The sequence below is a fragment of the Musa acuminata genome, chromosome BXJ1-7 (genome assembly GCF_036884655.1).
Source record: "Musa acuminata AAA Group cultivar baxijiao chromosome BXJ1-7, Cavendish_Baxijiao_AAA, whole genome shotgun sequence".
NCBI classification, from domain to species: domain Eukaryota; kingdom Viridiplantae; phylum Streptophyta; class Magnoliopsida; order Zingiberales; family Musaceae; genus Musa; species Musa acuminata.
In genome coordinates, this window is record NC_088333.1 from 5,071,005 (window position 1) to 5,091,143 (window position 20,139).

General features: G+C 35.7%; 2 protein-coding genes across 8 annotated transcripts; both read right to left on the bottom strand.

The window, feature by feature from the left end:
* Positions 1 to 509: 509 nt before the first annotated feature.
* Positions 510 to 11,193, bottom strand: LOC135678404 (carboxyl-terminal-processing peptidase 2, chloroplastic-like). 6 transcript variants are annotated; one of them, XM_065191172.1, is made up of 14 exons: positions 10,875 to 11,192; positions 10,572 to 10,655; positions 9,778 to 10,135; positions 9,549 to 9,698; positions 8,919 to 9,001; positions 8,607 to 8,815; positions 8,083 to 8,151; positions 7,788 to 7,906; positions 5,111 to 5,180; positions 4,996 to 5,037; positions 3,042 to 3,150; positions 2,257 to 2,354; positions 2,096 to 2,189; positions 510 to 766 (listed from the first exon to the last, which is right to left on the bottom strand). In XM_065191172.1, exons 1-14 carry the CDS (start codon positions 11,031 to 11,033, stop codon positions 641 to 643), a joined length of 1,770 nt encoding a protein of 589 aa, XP_065047244.1. In that variant the 5' UTR covers positions 11,034 to 11,192; the 3' UTR covers positions 510 to 640. The 6 variants fall into 6 exon arrangements, with proteins under 6 accessions (XP_065047244.1, XP_065047243.1, XP_065047246.1 ...); XM_065191171.1 differs by having other exon boundaries at positions 5,111 to 5,186; positions 10,875 to 11,191; XM_065191174.1 differs by lacking the exon at positions 4,996 to 5,037 and having other exon boundaries at positions 10,875 to 11,193.
* A 552-nt stretch (positions 11,194 to 11,745) lies between these two features.
* On the bottom strand, positions 11,746 to 15,745 carry LOC135586191 (large ribosomal subunit protein eL20-like). 2 transcript variants are annotated; one of them, XM_065191178.1, is made up of 4 exons: positions 15,586 to 15,745; positions 15,107 to 15,222; positions 14,929 to 14,992; positions 11,746 to 12,332 (listed from the first exon to the last, which is right to left on the bottom strand). In XM_065191178.1, the coding sequence occupies exons 1-4, from the start codon at positions 15,598 to 15,600 to the stop codon at positions 11,991 to 11,993; spliced, it is 537 nt and encodes a 178-aa protein (XP_065047250.1). In that variant the 5' UTR covers positions 15,601 to 15,745; the 3' UTR covers positions 11,746 to 11,990. The 2 variants fall into 2 exon arrangements, with proteins under 2 accessions (XP_065047250.1, XP_065047249.1); XM_065191177.1 differs by having other exon boundaries at positions 15,502 to 15,709.
* Between the last annotated feature and the right edge of the window lie 4,394 nt (positions 15,746 to 20,139).

The window sequence follows — 20,139 nt, forward strand, 5'->3', positions numbered from 1 at the left end:
AGATAGTTTAGGACTATCTCCTTCTTGTTAATAAGATCTCACTATTTTCCCTCACATGAATTTCTTGCCGCAAAGAGATAAGAAAAAAATTAAAATAAAAGGGAGAAAGGTGGAATATTGGGGGCAGATTTCTTGATAAATATAATATAGCTTAAAACAAAAATTCGCTAGAAAGCCACCCATCAAAGCAGCAAATTTCACGAATATGGTAAACACAAAAAGAAGAAAAAAAAGAAAGTACGATTCAAGTTCTCAGTAATGCATGGGAACCCTACAGAAAAACGAAGTGGAATTAAGAGCAACGAAAAGGATCTCCTTGTCAGTTAACGAGGAAAAGGAAAAAAACACAAAACTGAATATTCACGTGAAAAGTATTATATAGACACAACCTGAATTCAGATTTGAATAGTGGAGTGTACAAGTGGGTGAACATTAGAGAAAGAAATAAATGCTGGAAAGAAATATACAGGTTTCGCATGGTGAAGTCTGCACCAGTAATTGCAAGACAATGCGAAAAAGAAAACAAATTGATTATCATGAATATCACATTATCTTCACAACAGCAGCAAGCAAATCTTACTGAATATGATGAATGGAAGAAAAAAAAGGAAAAAAAAGGGCAAAAAGCAGCTCGGTTCCGTCATCTCGAAAATAGCTGGGAACTACTAAGATTGCAAGGAGAGGAAGGATCCTTGAGGCAGCTGCAAAATTCTTCTTCATCTGTCGGAAAAGGTGTTGGAAGGGGGTGGTCTGGCTTGATGCCAACCTGAACAAGCTTTTTGTTATTAGTATGTAAAGGCAACAAGTCATAACAACCATAATTTTTAGTAATGATAAAAACCGTTTTTCTTTTTCTTTCTTTCTTGCTAATAAGTACTTATCATCATACATCTTCAAACATATGAAATAGGAGTTTTTGAAATGAAGTTAAAAAAAAAAAAGAATAATAGTAAAAATTACATAAATATGAAAACCACTTGTGCAAATACATAATTGGAAAGCCAAGTTATCTCTGGGTGTGTCCGGTACAACATTAACTGATGCCCATGAAAGAAATAAATTTAGTGGACGGGTAAAGAAGAACAACTCTATAAAGCCAGTGAAAATAACATCATTAACTAATATCAACTTTGCTCTCCTACCATCAGATTACACTAATATTCAATAAACAGTATGTCACAATACTGTCATTCTATTGCTTACTCTTCAGAACACAGTTTACTTGGTTTACTAGGTTTACAGTACATTACAATATTGTCAAGTCCGTATGAGTTAGATCAGGTCAATTTGAATCAGACTTACACAAGCAACACATCAAGAAATTGTTTTTCCGAAGAAAATTAATTACTTAAGAACTATGCTAGACATGAGGCCTTTCCAGGTTTGGTTCAGGCTAGGTTCACTCCTGATAAGAAGCCCAAAACCTGCACCGGTTGCCATCCAGTTCTAATTCCTTGAACATACTGCGGATTAGTGTCAATTAAAGCAATATCTTGATCATGAGTGTGCTAAGCAAAAGCAATCATGAGTGGATTGGTAAGAAAATCAAGGTAGGGGAATCAGAATGGGGTGTAGTCCAAGCTTTATAATGCAGATTAGTGTACATTAAAGACAAATATCAGGATACATGCAAGTTACAAGGCAGTATGGATGCTAATCTTCCAGACAAGCACTCCTACAAGTGAATTGAAGAATATTTTTTATCATGGGATACAAAAACAAAATAAACCACATAATTCTTATTTCTCTCAGCTGATCCCTTCTTTTTAACAAATTTGGATCCTTTTAGAAAATTTTGTCAACAGACGAAGGCTGCTTGATAGAGACTTTCCTACTCTATTTGTTTTTCTAATTCCAATGTAACTCAACGCTTAGAAATTATGACAAATATCCATGCAAATGCCAAAAAGGTATAATTAAACTCAAATTAGATCCAATTTAGACAATACTAAGTTATATCACTAGGTGAACACCCATTTGATATTTAAGGCTGACAAGCAATCAAGTATTTCATCCCTCCCACTTGAAAAGAAAACAAAAACAAAAAAAAGAAGAAGTGGATGGGCAGTGGATGGGCATACAGCAGATTACCAACCTTGTCAATATTAGTGTGAGCAGGGGTTTCATACCGAGCCACTGTAACAGCTAATCCAGAGCCATCAGAAAGCTCAAAAACTGACTGTATTTTTCTGCACAAGCACATAAAGTAAGTTGGAAAGAATCACTTTTAATTCTTGCACTCATTCAAGTAATTACCCTTTTCCAAAAGTAGGTTCCCCATATAATACTGCCCTTCTATTGTCCTTTAGTGCTCCAGCTAATATTTCACTTGCGCTTGCAGTTCCTTTGTTCACCTAACATATTCAGTAAAGAAGACAGTACACTTATCAACAGAAAGGAAAATTTTAACAAATCCTCCATTTCCAATAAAGCTGAAAAAAAAAGACCAACGCTTTAACATATAATCAAAGAAGAACACTGACTGGCAAAAATATACACACATAGGTAGAAAATAGGGAAACATAGGAGCATATAACATCCTGCAAAACCAAACTGCAGTGCTGCAGAATACTATAATTTAATGTTATGGGGTTTCACTAACAAAAACGAAAACATCTGTGGAGACAAAGTGTATAAGTGGTTTCCTAGTTCTACATTGAAGTGATCACAAAGATACAGGTGACAGCTTATTTGATTTGAACATGATCCTGAAGCATCCAGACAGTTATCTCTAGGAAATATGATGTGTGTAATCATAGTGAAAATTTTGACTCTTGATCTGTCTGACCACACTATAATGACAACTCTATGACTGGGACAAATATATCCATTGCATTTCAGTCTTTGACAAGGGTGATATATCAAAATAATTATATTAAGTTATTAACTACATAAATTCTCAGTTTATATGGTCCACTATCAATTTTGCAACACTTCCTCTCATTGTGCAGTATAATACTATCCAACTATTAATAAAGATCTCAGGAGAGAATCACATGAGACCATTTAAAAATTAGATGTGTAGAGAGATCAGATCATACCAGCACAGTTAACGGTTCAGATGCTGCAACAGTATTGCTTCCATCAGCCTCATAAATATCTCGAACACCACGGTTATCACATATATACACAATAACACCTTTGTCCAACCTAAAGAGCAACAAGTACCAAAAAAAATAAGCTAGCAACATTTGATGGTTAAATGCACTTGGTATCCACACATAAAAAAAGGTGCATATCTTAACATTCTTTCATCTACTTTATCAATAATAATAGTGATTAAATAGAGAACAATAAGAGGAAAAGATAGAGTCCAGACTCCAGTATGCAGCATAACATGACAGATTATTAAAACTTCCCATCTCTGCCTTAGGAAGTCCACATGCAACCAGTATGCACAAAATGTGCTAAAATATTCTAGATAAATATAATTCATGAGACAAAAAAATGGAACAAAAGAATTGTAATATCCATTCCTACTCAGAATCATTCATTTATTATCTTCATTGCTTGGAATCATATAAGACAAATAGAGTCCTACTTGGTGGTATAAGGTAGATTAACATCATAGTTTTGAAAATCAGTAATTGCTAATCAGACTGGATCTAAGATCAGACATAGCCGACCCTAAACAGCACCAAAGATTTTGGTGTCTATTATTTTCAATCAGCAAGCACAATATTATAAAATAGCATATACAATAACTAAATGGTAGCATATTATAAAACCATAAAATAGTGCATATATGAAATTAAAATTTTACAAGAGTACCACATCATCAAAATTTTGAAAGTGGTGATAAAAAAATATGAATGTTAGCTTCAAACTTAAAATTTTCAATTTCAATGTATTGATTTAAAAAGTTGAACCAAGGAATGAAACCCAGTCCTCGTATCTGTATCATCCAATCCAACTGATCTGATCCCATGGATGACTTCCTGTTACCAATTGCAGCTTCTAAAGCCTTGTTTGGCATAAAAATAGAGTTCATGACAAGGCTTTTTTTTCCCTTTAATAGGCTGCTAAAGGAAAACTATAAACAAGACAATGGAGAAGAATAATGAGACCAATTATATTTATGTCAAGTTCACAACCAATTTGAAAACCACTTCTTCTTCACCTATTTGTTACCAGTAAAATCAGGGAAGAGATTTTGCAAGTCCTGCAGTTTCACTAGAGCTAATCTACCAATAAACCGGGAATATAGATGGTTATCCACTATTATGTGAGTAAAAACTTGATTGCTGACATTAAAAAATGCCTTGAAGCAGCTGATGCATATGCTAATATGCTAATTGCATTAAGAGAAATAAAAGGTTGTTCAAGCAATTTATTTTTCCTCTGATTACATCATCTCTAAGATTCTTGATTCAGTAGGTTAATTTTCCTTTGTTGCATTCTGAGGCAACTATCATGAGACGTTGAAATCTACTTGGAGCTTTCTGTCAATGCTGTGTCTGGAAAACTACAGTGTATTGGATTATGAGTGTCTCTTTCTTTAGAAGTATGGAGTTTTGCTTCTACTTTTCTACTGTAATTTACAAGAGATTCTGGAACATAGTAGTTTGTGAATATGTTTTGGTCCTTTGCAGCATTTTTCTGGATGGGGCTGGTGGATGTTGGTTCGCTTTATTTCTTTAAATTTATTGTTTTTAATTGTTTCTGGTTGGTAGTTGGGCCTTGAATGGCAGTTTTTTTGTTTGTTAGTTGCACATCTGTAATGTGTGTATTTTGCATTGTTCTAGGAGGATATGAACCCAATCTGGGACTCTTTGTTTGTATTGTATTTTAAAATTTGTAAGACAATAAAAAGTTAGAAAAAGAGGCCTTACATATATACAACTAAGCAGTATTTTCTGTAGCTGAAATGAACTATTATAACAAAAAATCTACATCTGCTGCAGATATAAGACTATATGCGTTCATAAATGGTTTGGCGTTTTTTTTTAAATAAAGCCTAATATTTTAAGGAATAAGCTATCTGAAGAAGATTACCAAATTTTTGCAATCTCGATTCCTTCTGGGAAAAGGCCACCACTGTACAAAAAAGATGGTGAATCAAAATCCAGAAGTTATCCAAAGAATATCAATATTTCCTACAAAGGATTACCTATTGTTTCGGAGATCCAACACAAAGGCTTTCACACCATTGCTTCTTAAAGTTTCTATGGCATCCTTGACTGCTCCTGCACACAAAATGTTCAAAGACACACATATATATATATATATATCACATAATAATTCAAGTTTTGAAGATTGCACAAGAATAATACACATATGATCTGTCAAATAGTAAATAATTAATTAATATAATATTTTAAAAGAATGAAGACAATTGTTTAGCATGTGGACAAATACAGATGCATCATTTAGGCTTAGCTGCTTAAAGGATATTTCATCTGTTAATATCATTGGCAGTATCCAGAGAAGAAGACATGATGGAAACCACCATAAACATAAGGGAAACATAAAAATGGATATCTTCAAGTTGAGAATCTTTTCATTGTTTTAAATAACTTAACAAAATTATGATAAACTGAGGGACACATTGATGATAATTTAAACCTATTAATCTCCACAACATGGAAATGGCAGATAATTCCCCCTGTTTATCATGGTTTTGTTAATGTTTTCTCTAAATCCCAGTGTTCCTTGGAGCGATTCTGCTCATCGAGTGCTGCCTTTTTCTTTCACAAGAAATTTCAGTCTTCATGATATGATGGAGGTCAAACTCCCAATCCATGAGCCTGATTTATATCACTGATAAGGAAGGGTTCCTTGTACATAAACTAAGGTGAACAAGGGAGTGGCTCTTTCTCTTGCTAATTGTTGCTTTGACCACAATCACCCTTCAGCAGATTGTAGTGTAGAATTAGGAAGGGGATTATAAAAACAAATTATATCTCAAATTGGATAAATTTTATCAATGAAGCTCACTGTCTCATTTTAAAATTTTATTACAGAAGATGATTAGATGAGAATAAATGCAATGTAAACAGCAAAATATATATAGAGAGACCTATGATACAGATTGTTGTGTACAGCGAAAAAAAAAATAGCATCATGTCTGAATATTTAAAAGGCATAAGAGACTTTAGGATGTCTAAAGTTTGGTTGCGAGATACACAGTGAAACTTTTGACATGCCAAACTTCTCCACTTGTTGGAAAATTTGCTATGGCACATACGGTATTAAAAGGTGCTGATCAAAGTTGACTATGGTAATTTGGTAAAATCATCATATGCTGGAACCACAACTGCATATTGTTTGGTACCAGTGATTTAAAAAGCGCTAGGCGCCAAGGTCCAAAAACGCCCGAGGCGCTAGACGCTCGCCCAAGCGCTCGCTCGAGCGAAACGAGATGCTAAAATATAAAAATATATAATATAATTATTTAAAAATTTAAATAAAAATATGCTATTAAATTAAGAAAATCTAAGATACAAAATCAAGTAAATAAAAATTAACAACATTAAAATCAAAATAATATATTATTAATCTATTAACAGTATTGAAAATTAATCATTTCAAAATTCAAATAAACTTAATATTAATAGTATAAGCCTGTTGACGAAGAAACGAGGAAGCAGCGGTGAGCGGCGAGCGGCAGCGGGAAAGGGAGCGGGAGCGACGATCAACGGGAGGCGCGAGCAGCGACAGCGGCGAGCAAGAGCGACGAACAGCGGGAGGCACGAGCGGTGACAGAGGCAGCGTTTGCGAGCAGTGACAGCGGTGACAATGGTAGCGTTTGCGAGCAGCGAGATCGGGATCGGGATCGGGATCGGGATCGGGAGCGGCAGCGACAGAGGGGTTAGGGTTAGGTAAGGGTTATATCGGTTTAGTTGGTTCGATTGAACCAACTAACAACCGAACTAGACCTAAAATCCTGGTTCGGTCGCCTTGGTTTACCCAGGCGCTCGCCCGAAGCGCCCAGGCGGCGCCTGTTTGAAGCGTGCCGCCTGGGAGATTAGCGAGGCGCTCGGGCCTTGCCTCACCCAAGCGCCTAGGCGAGCACCCGAGCGCCTTTTTCAATCACCGATTGGTACTATCTGATATATTATGTTGTCAGCATTAAACAGTCTACAATCTCTCGAGAATCAACATCTGTGTGAAGGCAAAAGAATGGACTTACCTAGCAACTTGAGCAAATTATCATTAGGTAATTTGGATTTAAATTTTTTGGGCCATGTTGCAATCACACCATATGAACTGTTTGGGTCATGACAAATGATATCAAAAGATTCAAAACATCACCACTCAAGCATGTGGTTCAAGCCAGGATTTAATGTGCATCATGGTGAAACCCTCATCTAGTTGTGAGACAGCATCAAGTACATCGGTAGCAATATGGTAAGTTATTATTGCCCCAAATATAGGAGGGCTTTTCTTAGGGCCCTAATTAACTGACCATGATGTTAATGTATCTTTAATAGACTCTTTGGGTAAGCAACACCCCGCAACAACAACAACATCAAAGCCAGCTCAGATAAAACATCAACATATAGATAATGCAATAGATAAATGACAGAGACAAACTCAAGATGATGTTCAAGTAAAAATGAAATTTCCTGAATGACTATTAAGCATAAGGTGGTGTTCAAACCATTAGATTTCCTTTTTTCCAAATTGATGCCACATTTAGGTATATATTGACAGTTGACATAGTACTTATCCTCAGAGAGTGTACTAATTTTTTCAAGCACACAATTTATGTTGAACTTATTGCAGATAAGGAATGACTGGACCAGTTCATTCAGATATGTAATTATGAGGATATAAATACTAACCCGAGGCATTTTGATTAAAGGATGTCAGTTTTATGTACCCAATCCTGGATTTCTCTGCTCCTGATCTTGTAATCTCACACAGCCTTGTCTTGACCGGGTTGAATGTAACTTTTTCACGCCTAGCCATAATTCTTAAATATAAGCAAAAACTAGACAAACATAGGACTTCTAGAAGGCCCAAATAAAACAAATATGTATGCATTAACTAAGGACCACAAATCTAAGAATAGTACAGCTCATAAGATTCATCAGACCTAAATATGAAATAATCAATTATGATATGTGCATATATTACCTCAGGACCACGTCCTTAATCTCAGGTCCACTGTGAATGACTAATTTTACTGAGCTTCCTTCAGTTCCCCTGCATAATATTTGTACATTAGAAAATCAACCAAATAAGACAATTGGAGTACTATGTACTAACAACTAATCAATGAACTGGAGAACATATCATGGTTTAGAAGCTAGCGAAATATAAATCCACTTAATAACAGATTTACAGGTTACATGACAAAATCCAAGGAGATGGTATAAACAAGGATTTAATGAGATAAAACATTAAAAGACCTATGCAAACTCTTCACAATGTAAATCGGCAATTCAAATTTCTTATGGCCATGAAATTGACAATAAGCAAAATGCACTCAACCATGTCAATTAAAGTTTAAAAAGTGTTTCTACGAAAAATTTGAATAACTCAGCACAGTTTACTTGAAGCTCAACAGAATAAAAATTGCAAACTGTTATTGCAAAAATGTGACAACATATTCCACAAGATCTTGTCAAGCTTAACATAACTGTAACTAAGATACTTACTGTAGTCGCTCAGCAGCATCATATATATCCATGTCTTCTGTACTTTCATCATCAATTGCCAAGATGATATCCCCAGATACAATGCCAGCTTTGTCAGCAGGACCTCCTGGAGCTGATGAGACAACGATAAGCCCTGTAGGCGATCCATTGAGCACTAAAGGATAGCCGATTGACAGTCCTACACCAGTAAGAGCACCTTGTGTGCCAGACTGCCTTCATATTTACATCTCAGAATTAGACCAAGAACATGTTTGAACTTCAATATCAATAACAATTTTGATAGCTTGTATACTTCTGCACAAAAAGTCATACCCGCAAGCTCTTGAACTTCTCAGGTTCCAGAAAGCGGGTAAAAGGATCATCCAGTGTTGAAAGCATTTTCTTTATTGCCCTATCTGAAAAAGAGTATGAAATGGCTTTCACAAAAAACCAAACCAATTTAACTCACACCAGTGAAGCAACAAATCTGTTGTTATACATTCGAACTAGTACGAATTTCATAATCAACCAATAGCTTGCTTTAAATAAGAGCATAGTCACCAAATAGAAGCGTGCATTAAATTTGGAGTGATCTCCATGCTAGATATTTTTTCCTATCAGTGTCTTATTGAAAGCGTAAGCTTCAGCTGGCATTTTCTAAAGCTCATCAACTATTTTTGTATTTCCTTGTGAAGTGATACTCTGTTTTCCTTTTTGAACAAATTGACTTGATACTGCAGTTAAAATAGCATTTCATGCATATCTAGATACATAATATGACTAGCAATGTCGATTAAGACAATGAACAGTTAGTATTATGTTAACTTTCAAGAAAACATGTTCCACACATCATTAATTTGTGCAGTTTATGGCAGCTATTGTGTTTCTAGAGTAAATATGATAAAGTCTAAAAGTGTGAGGACAGTTTAGAATGATTCAAAAAAAGAACCAACATAACACTACATGTTTCCTCCCGTGTGTTCATTGGTTCATTGCGAAGTGCATTTTCCCGATAACGAAACCAACTTTGCCTGTTGAAGCTTTTATCTACGTATGCACGATCCACTGTCCTCCATGCCTCAAGAAAAAGGAGATTTTCTTCAGTAAGTGCCCCTGCAATAAAGTCATGTACAAGGATTATCAACAAATTCACACTTGTGATGCATCACTAAGTTGGGATAAATTGACTCACATGCGGGTGACTTATTGATAGTTACCGACAATGATATGGCAAGCATTGCAGTGATGACCACGCGAGTGAAAAAAATGCAGATATTGTGCTTGAATTCCTTTTTCCGACTTATTAGCGTTTGAATCTTGGCATGGACTCCCACGAGATTGCCAAAGCTGAATGGTGATGGTACATACCAAACATGTATTTTCTTGTGTCCCCATGATGCCTGTAGAATGGAGCTAGATAACAAAGTTTCACCAGCACCTCTTATGGTTTTATAGAATTTTGTTCTTCTCTTAGAGCCAAAGGCTGCACACTGAAGTGGGACAGCAAAATTGCCAACATTGACACTATGGGCTTTAAGTCTCCACAGAACCTGATAAAGAGGTATATAAAAAATGCAACACCATAGAGTAATGTAGGATAGAAGAGACATTAAGTTGCATATGTAGAAAAGAACAGTCCTATTTAAAGTTGAATTACACATAGTGTGGAAAATCGAAAACTTAGGAGCTCGTTTTTCATACATGGAAAGTTAAGAAACAAGATTGAAAAGAAAACTTTACGGTCTATGATAATCTTGATTGTTTTTTTCTACTGAGAAATCTATTGTTCTTTTCTTTCTTTTCTCTTTTGTTGTGTGTGGGCGTGTGTAAGCTTATTCATATGCATGACAATAATATTAATTGGACAGTTTAAGAAATATTTTATAAAATATTCAAGAAATTGCAAAGAAAATGGAAGGTTTGCGATAGTCTTGACTCTTGAAAACTTAATCTAGTATGCTATTGTCCTCCAGCAAATCTATTTACCTCTGACCCTATTGCACGATCATTGTACATCCGTTGATCTTGGTACGATTTGATGGATTTCCTCATCAAATCTCCTGATAAATCCTAGTTTAAGCAGCCGAATCTGGTTAGAAAGGAACGCCGTGTGCTTGTAAAGTCGGAGATTCTAAGTTTTTAATAAAAATTTTCTCCGGTCCATTATAGACCGCAACGAGATCTTTCTTCTCTGTAATATTGAAACTAGAGAGACTCGGAAACCAAAGACCTAACGAAAGGAAGCAGCGGAAGAAGTAACAAAAGAAAACATGTAGTTGCCTTGCTTACAAGGGGACAACCGGGAGGGTTTCGGACGGGGAAAGAATGACGGTGGTGATGGGGGTTAGCGTTCTTCTTGCTGATATTCATCCGAGCGCCGCAGACCGCGAGAAGAAGCGAACGAGAGGCGAAGGTAGAAGAAGAGGAGGAAGCGACGTTGGACTCCATAGCTGAAAATAAAATTGAAAAAGATAAAAGAGACTTGGTTTATGGATATCTTGTTTCGGATGATGGGGATATCGGTTCACTCGCGGCCCCAATTGAGCCCTTCGCCGCTCGCCCGCTCGCTCGAGGCGTAGAAAGAAGCCACCAATTATGATAAAGCTATCGGTGTATTTTCTCTTCCTCTTCTTCATCCATGTGTATATACGTTTTGTGGGACTGGCATTTAGGCAATAGCACATGGCTCATTCGACAAGTATCGTGTAACCGAGGCCTCCTGATTTAAGCATTTCATTTATTGTTTAAGAATTTTATGATCAAGTATATCACTTTTAGTTAGTTAGTGCCTGAGGGCTCATATATGATCAATGAATCGAGTATTGATGCAAGCAAGAAGTCAAGTCTGATGGAACGACACTCTATCTAGTGCCATGCTACCGGAGAAGTGCAACAAATTCCTCGAGCATAAGTCGATCCGTAGTCCCCTTTACAACTCTGTAACGCTATCCAAGAGGAGTTCGTTCGAAGCATCGAAAGCTTCTACATAAGAAAATTGCTTAAATGCTTCAGCAAAACATCGACGGGCTGCTTTCCTGTTTTGCCTAGAAAACAAAGCTTCTCAGAGAAAAATTGATATAAGCACAAGGCAAGCTATTCCTTCAGCCTTGTTCGAAAGCCAATTCGAGAAAGGACTATCTCTATCATCAACACTAATTAATTAATATAAGAACAACAAAGCATTAAATTTTTAACTGAGCTAAAGAATCCAATTCATAAGATATCATCACATATGCTTCTAAACAGGAAAAAGTACCCTAGACAAGCAAACTCTCAGACTTGCTGCAGATCGAAGAGTATCATGAACTAGTAAAAAGTGATCCAACGATGCACGAACAAAGTATAACAGAATGGGAAATATGCCAATAGCAAAAATTTTAGGAAAATGTGTTCTCTTATTCTCCCCTACTTGAATAGGTTAGGTCGGGAGGCCTTGTAAGTAGTCTTCAACTTTCTGGTAGGGGGCCTGACCTTCTTGAAGACAAGAGGGAATTTGATCTTAGAATCATGGAATTGCTTGGTGCTCTCACGCTTACAGAGCTTGGAAGGAATGGTTGCCGTCTTAATAATCTGGATGCAGTGGCACCTGACTCGGTGGCGTGATGCCATCTCATTGTACATCTGCTCCACAGAGCCATTCAGTGTAGTGTCCCTGTACTCCTTGTACATGTTGTGGTAACCTGTTCTGCTCTGATACCGCAGCCAGATACCATAGTTCTTGATCTTTGTTGGCTTCCTCTCAAATATCTGATAAAACACAGCATAAGATCAGATCATAAAAAGCACTGCTTTGGTTGTATGATTTCAGACCAAATTGCCACTCAAGGGCTTGGATGAGTGCAGGCGGTTGCCCGATTACTAGAGGTATCTTTATATTCTTTAGACAACACTTAATATATACAGACACAACAGATTATTCTATGGTGGAGACGAAATAATTTTGGATCCTTAACAAAAAAGTGTTATACACACAATGTAACTTGCTGCTGATTATAATTGATCACACAGTGAAATGCATTTGTGGAAAATGAGTTACTTCTGCATAATCATTAAAATATAACCATCTCGGTCACAAAACAATTGTTTTGTTACACATCTAACTCATGTCGTTTGTTTGTACTACCTCTGACATACATTTCTGTAGATAGAATCAAACCTGCATCAATCTCAATGAGTTTCAAAATCATTTGACATAAATCCTTGTCCACATGAGTCTCCCGTCTTAATACTTATCTAATGGAGTCAAATATCTCTGTAAACCTAACATTTTATGGAATTCAAAATTGTTTAATGATATGTTATCAAGTGAATAACTATCCTAGATATTTCTAAATGTCATGCCTTCAGCAATTAGAATGTCTATATTTGTTTAAATTAGTTGGTAAATTTATGTTAAGTCATGCAGAAGTTCACGGTTGTAATCTCATGGAGCCAATATGTACTTCATAAACATTTCAATCTATGAGTCCATTTAAATTGGCACGTCATTCCTCAGTGCATCATTTGACAGCCCAACTTAGGCTGTTTTTGAGCTGTCACACCCACAAGGACTGCCCAGATCATTTGACAGCCCACCGAAATGAGGAAGTTTCAATCTTTTAAAAACCCATGATAAAATCACATGACAAGGAGCTCGACAGAGAAGATGCCAGCCTCGCCATCTGCAAACCTTACCGTGGACATGTGCATTGAACCAAAATTTCTTAAGACAGTATAAAAACTAATACAACTCGCACTTTAAACACACATCAGCGTCTGCCACAAATACTCAGTTAAAAAAGTTCAGAATTTAATAATACCACAATTTAATGCCTACCATAACCAAAGACATGAAACATTCACTGACCAAACTCACAATATTTTAAATCCATGTCCAAGAATCATTCATATGTGTGACTTATTGTGCTTACTAGTCGAATGAGAAAAGGCAGTAGCCTCTGTGATAATAAAGAAACCCATTGAGATTATATCATGATGTACAGATTATTCCTGATATCAGCATAATAGTCTAACATAAAGCATCCCTCTTGATTGGTTAGAGTAGACTAAAGAGGTGCCTAAACTCTGGAGACACACAAAAGCATCTTTCCGTGTATTGATATACAAAAGGAGAGTCTGAATGACAGATCATAATATAGCTTCAAAGGAACATATTAAATGAGAAAAATGAGGGGACCCATTGACCACATTAAGAAGCATAAATCCTCCCACTCTCCCCAACAAGAACACAAAAATAAAATAAAATTTTTAGTACTAGAAAGAAGCAGTATTAGAAAGATCTAAAAGTAACAATATCAAAATAAAAAAATAGAATTATAATTTAAAACAAACATCCAATTTATGAAACAAATCAACACAAAACCTAAACAATGACTTCAAAAACAAAGCAATCAGGATGTTGATTGCTGGCATCAATGGGTATCTCATTGATGACGTAGTTGGCGACTCTTCCCAAGATATTCTTGCCTATCACCTACAACAAAACAGATTGCCGATCTGTAAACCAAGCTGTCCTTTGATCGATTCAGTTCATAGCCTTACTCGCCTTAGAAGGGAAGAAAATTGAATCCTAATTCAAGTGAGAAGGGGTGGTTGTCCAGAGATGCAGCATATCAACCCAGATATAATGCCAAAGAAGATCGTAGTTCACGTGAGAAGAAGTGGCTGTCCACAGATGTAGTATATTCACCCAGATATCATGTCAGAGAAGAGGGTCAGATGTGGAAACTAATGGTGCTCAAGAGATTGTCAAATATTGAAAAATAAGAGGAATGAGGAGGTTGGGGGGTTCTCCTCCCTATTTCACTAAGTTACAGAAGTTTTCAACAATATTCTAGAGTCCCAACCAAGTTTTCCGATTGAAAATTTGAAACTAAAAGCAAATACCTAAAACTTTTTATAAAATTAGGCATGGATAAGGACTGTGTAATTGGGTTTTAATGTAAGAAGTCACTGTTCCATCTTACATGCTTGCTTTTGAAGCATCATAAACTGCAATGCTAACGAAGAAATTTAGCCCCTCATATCTCAACTATTTATTTAGCAGAATAATTTATCTATATAATATTTGACAAATACATGTATTCATTTATCTTTACCATTCACTACAAGTAACTATAACCCTTCACCTTTGTGTTTATTCAATGAATGTACTGAGGTTTTTCTATAAGTACCCACACCAAGAAGGTCCATCAATCATTTCATCAATGTGATTGTGAGTCCATCAATCATTTCATCAATTTAACAAGGAAAAAAGATAGCTTCATATATTAGTGACACACATCGTGTCCAGAGGAGAAACAGAACATGTCTGAGCAAAGGGAACAAAGAAGACAAAACAAACCTCGTTAATTGCAAGAACTTGGCCATTACTTTTCTTCACTTTCTTCAGCTTCCTCAAGAAGTACCTGAATTTGTCATGATAGAAGATCAAACGTATTAACAACAATGACCAAACATGCTATTTGATATATTCAACAATCAAATCATAAAACCAAAAGGTAGGATCCAACATAAATTACCAGAACTTGGATTTAGCTCTGACTTCATTAGTAGCCCACAACTTCATACGGTAAATCTTCGGGTGCTCATCCGTGGCAGTCGGGAGAGCTCGACCCACCACCTGATACTGATGAAACTGCCACCACCCGGCATCATAAACAAATCAAATACACCATTAACCACAAAAAAGAAGCCAGAAAGAGAAAGCTACACACAAGAAACATCAGCATAGGGCAATAGTAGGAGTCCGTAGCAAAGCATAGATCGATTTAACCAGTTTCTTTTCTTTTGTGGAAATCGAACAATATAATGATGAGATGCAACAAATCAAATGAAACAATCTAAATTGAACTATGACAAAACACCTAAGAAGCCTTTGATTCAGCCTCATCTGATCGATAAAAGCACACTTAACTTTAGTTATTGTGGGTAGAAAGGAATTCAACCAACAAGAGAAGAGCTCCGATTTTTCGGATTTGGACCGAACAGATAGGATTACCCTGAAGTTGCCCATGGATCCTGAGACTTCCAACGCCGCGCCGCCGAATGACGCCAAGAACTCCTTCAGAGATCAGAGAGGCAATTGATGTAGTCGAAAACCCTAGCGGCGGGCTATACCACTCGCACTGCCTCTTTATGCTTCCACTTTGACCCGAGAATGGGACAGAATGAGATTGGGTGCAACCAGTTGGATATGGTTCGTCATAGGCTTGACTCTGTTCGTTTTGTCGCCGGGTCGGATCTAACTACCGCACCCGAATTCGAATCAATAACACGCTGCTCGCCACCGGAATTGACACATGACTTCGCACACGTAAGATATGTAATGCCAGGTCGGCAAAACCTGCTGAAAATAAAGAATAAAATAATAATATAAAATAGAGTTCCTGGGAACAAAAGTCGGAAGACACAAAGCGATGCTCAGATTGGAAGCCTTAATTTGATTTACTATTGTGTGTATAGTATTGACATCATTCAATATGAGAAAGGGATAACACTTAAAGATCTAATACAGCTCTAGCAAAAACACACTTAAGATAATGTTGATAATACGTTCAAGCATGTATGGATATCGCATGAAACTTCCATCAAACGCTCCGTCCACTATTCACATTTACATGATTCAAGTTGAAGATCTTGTGCTACTACTTACACTAATCCATCGTTAAGAGTCCAAACAAAAATAGCACTAACAAAGCAAGAACATGGTCAGATAGATATGCACAGTTGGTGGACTTCAATTTTGGTCTCTCAAGCGAACCATGCTTCCATATATTGGTAATAGAATAGGCTCATTCTTCCGATCTACTTGTATTGCTAGTTCCTTGGAGTAAGAAATCATTTACATTCTTGGAAGCAATCAGCTCACTTGAAGTTCTCACTGGACCTCGTCCTTCTGCAGCTTCAGACCCACCACAAGCCAGCCACCTGGCAGTCTCTTCGTTCTTTTGTCGAGCAAGCTCTGCCTGGTGCTGTCTCCGCAACTCTTCCTTTGACATCTCCTGGTTGTCTGACCTCAAGGTTGCTCTAGAAGAAAGCACCTCAGTACCATTCGACGGGTCTAACTCTGGGAGGCTCTTCCTCCTCTTCCTCGTTAATTGAGTAAGCAACTTCCTTAACCGCCTTGGAGCAGCCTGCGATCAAAACCTCATAGAGGTTTCTCACTAACTATAACAGTAACAACCAGCAATAAACAAAACTTCTCAGTCCTTGGGTTGTTTGTCCGAGTCTGAAGGTTGTAGAAACCAAGCAACATATTGATTTATTGAAATATGTATATATATCATTATATACATATATATAATGATATAATGATATATCATTATATATATATAATGATATAATGATATAATGATTATATAATGATATATCAGTATATATATCATGATATATATAATGATATATAATGATATATATAATGATATATATAATGATATATATCTAATTATATATTGATATATATAATGATATAATGATATATATAGAAACCAAACAAAATATAATGATATATCATTATATATATATATAATGATATATCGTTTTATTGAAATATTATATCGTATCGAAGTTTTGATCTTCTCGGTATCACACCATACTATATATCAAACGATATATCATTATATATATATATATATATATATAAGCACTTGAATGATTGATATGATACATATTTATTATTATTATTTATTTGATATTTTTTATTTTATATTACCTATTGCACATGTTATGATGTTTATTCATCTGTGAAATGAAAATTAGATTGTGTTGAGATTATGATAATGAGACCTTAAATAATTCCGATCATAGATCACTCGAGAGGGACATCAAGATGACTAGATAGACTGGTATATTGTATACCCGTTTATATGATAGAGACGATTAGTCTCATAGCTACTCATGTGAGAATACTAGGAATACCATGTAGATGCACGTTAGAGAATAAGTTTACTAATTAATCCACTCATGAAATATTGGATGGTTGATGATATCTCATTGTCAGATAGCGATTTCGCCGTCCTTGTGGTATATTTGCTCATTGGACTTGAGACACCAAGGATATCCTGCATGAGTACTCGACTCTTTGATATCAAACTTATAGATTTGAAAGTTTCAAATCTAACATAATCGGTCATCAAGAGTAGTAACCAATTTTACGAGAGCTATTTAGTGTCAATAGATGATCATTCATTCTCAGTATCATGAGAAAAATATCTTATATGTTCTTACTCAGGCAAATCTCTAGCTAGAGTCATTTGGATTGAGAAATAAAGAGTTCTTCGGAAGATCCAATTAGAGCGAGACTCAAGTAGAAATCATATAGATCTAACAGCACCATGCCCGATATATAGTTTTTGATATATTAGATTGATAAGAGACTACAGATACACGGTAACTAAGGATAGACTGACCCAATAGATTAATTTTTTTTGTATCGTATGAGGTTGCAACGTAGTGGCCTAATATGTCCATAGTCGATGAGTCAAGCGAATTATTATAGAGATAATAATGCATTAAGTTAGAAAGAGTTGTGACAGGTATGACTTATAGCTAAATCAATATTGGGCCTAGAGGGTCACACACATATGGTAGGTGTTGCAATGAGTAAAGGTTCGGATATGAGTTATCCGTCGGAACTCCTATCTAATTAGACATTCAATAAGCCCCTAAATTATTGGATTATATGGATAAGATCCAATAAGAGTCAATAAAAGATTATTTGATAGAGATCTACTAATCTAAGAGGCTTGGGTAGTTGGATGAAGATCTAATATCCAATAGGGCATGATCTATTAAGGTTAAGTTGATAGGGGACCTCTATAAATAGGAGAGAACTAAATGACCATAACCTAAACCTTTTTTGCCGTCACCTCCTATTCTCCTCTCCCCTTCTCTCTCAGCCAACAACCCTATATTTGGGGGCATGTGGACAGTAAGAAGGGCTGGCCCCTTTTTGATTACGTGGTGCACACAACGAGGAGATCGTGTAACGATTTGAGTATTCGTAGCCCTTATCGTGTGGATTACCACTATAAAGGAGGATAGTTGACCTCCTTTATCCTCTCGTATAAATTTGTAGGATCTTATAGATATATGATCTCCCTAGGTAACACGTATCTCGTGTAGTTTTTAATTTTACAACTTTTGCACACCAATCTTTACATGATGATGAAACTTTTTTTTTGGAAATATAAGATTTTCTTTTCTATTCTTTCGCTATATATGTGATGTCGCCTTAAGATTTTTCAACATAAGCGATAGCTTGTATCATGCCCATTAGCATCTTCACCTATTGGGTAAGATATATGAACACCTCGATAGAGACAAGTAGGTGGCTCGAGGTTATCTCCGGAGGCGAGAGGCTTAATTCATTGAATAGATGCCAGTACTACATCGATGTTTGCATTGTAGTGGATGCATCCACTTGTGGAAAGGATGACACCTACTCCCTCTGAGTAAAAGTACTATTGGTCGAAGGCAATGCCTCCTTACTAGAGCATTCGTTGGGAGGAGTGATGGGTGGATGTTTCTATGACACCAAGCTCTCCTTAGCACCAAAAATATTATAAGAAATCATTATCAACATTTGAGTTGACTTAACGTGGTTCAAATACAAGGGCATAAGAGTGTTCAAGGTCATAATCAAGGTCGCTCTAAGGTGGAAGTGTTGAGATTCTGAGGCACCACTTGTGCTTAGATTGATATTGTGGCAATTTCTTGATATAGTTAATTTGACACTCAAGTTAGTCACCGATGTCTTTTAATGGGTATAGATTTTTCTTGAAAAGAGAACCCCTCAACATAGCATAAGAGATTCACTTTTATACATATCATGTAATTACTCTTAACATTTTTCTCTTGGTGTTTTGTCCACGTGGGCGACAAGGGGAAGAAAGCTCCAAACAACTCGTCTTGAACTTTTGTCCACACGGGCAAATAATCGAAGGGTGATATGGATATTTTCTTTCTATGATAGCTTATACTTGATGCTTATATATCGAATGATAATTGATCGTTAATATATTCCATATCAAGACATAAACGTAACTCTTTTTCTATGTGTCCAATTCATTTTAAAAGCTCTTGTATGTTAGTTATTACCTCCTAGATATTCTTTTTTCAACTTTTAAATTTTGCCTTTCCTTTTTTTTTTAGCTATGGATTTAATTAAAAAAAAATTCAAAATGGATCAAATAAATTTAAACCGAATCATTTTTTTTAAACTAATATCTTTATTTTTAAAATAAACTTATGAAATAAAATTTAAAATTTAATAAAAAAATTAATAAATTTAAATAATTAATAATATATATGAACATTAAATTTCATATGTTCTAATTTTAAATAATATTTGATAATATTTTTATATTTTTAAATATAGTATAATTTTAAATTTAATTTGAATATTTATATAAATTTAATTATTATTTAAAAAAGGCATGGATTATAAATTTTAGGGTGAATCCCAAAAATACCTCATAGGTTTAAAATTTTCTCATAAAGCATAATTTTTTTCATAAATTCTAATTTTACCCTTGGTTACCTCTATCATTAG

Coding starts and splice junctions, on each gene's coding strand:
- LOC135678404 (XM_065191171.1), bottom strand. CDS start 11,033: ATGGAGTCCAACGTCGCTTCCTCCTCTTCTTCTACCTTCGCCTCTCGT. Junction 5,038..5,110: donor TTGGATCTCCGAAACAATAG/GTAATCCTTTGT, acceptor TTTTTTGTACAG/TGGTGGCCTTTTCCCAGAAG. Junction 3,151..4,995: donor ATCGAGATTGCAAAAATTTG/GTAATCTTCTTC, acceptor GTTGCTCTTTAG/GTTGGACAAAGGTGTTATTG.
- LOC135586191 (XM_065191177.1), bottom strand. CDS start 15,600: ATGGGCAACTTCAGGGTAATCCTATCTGTTCGGTCCAAATCCGAAAAA. Junction 14,993..15,106: donor AGAGCTAAATCCAAGTTCTG/GTAATTTATGTT, acceptor TGACAAATTCAG/GTACTTCTTGAGGAAGCTGA. Junction 12,333..14,928: donor AAGTTCTTGCAATTAACGAG/GTTTGTTTTGTC, acceptor GTGTTTTATCAG/ATATTTGAGAGGAAGCCAAC.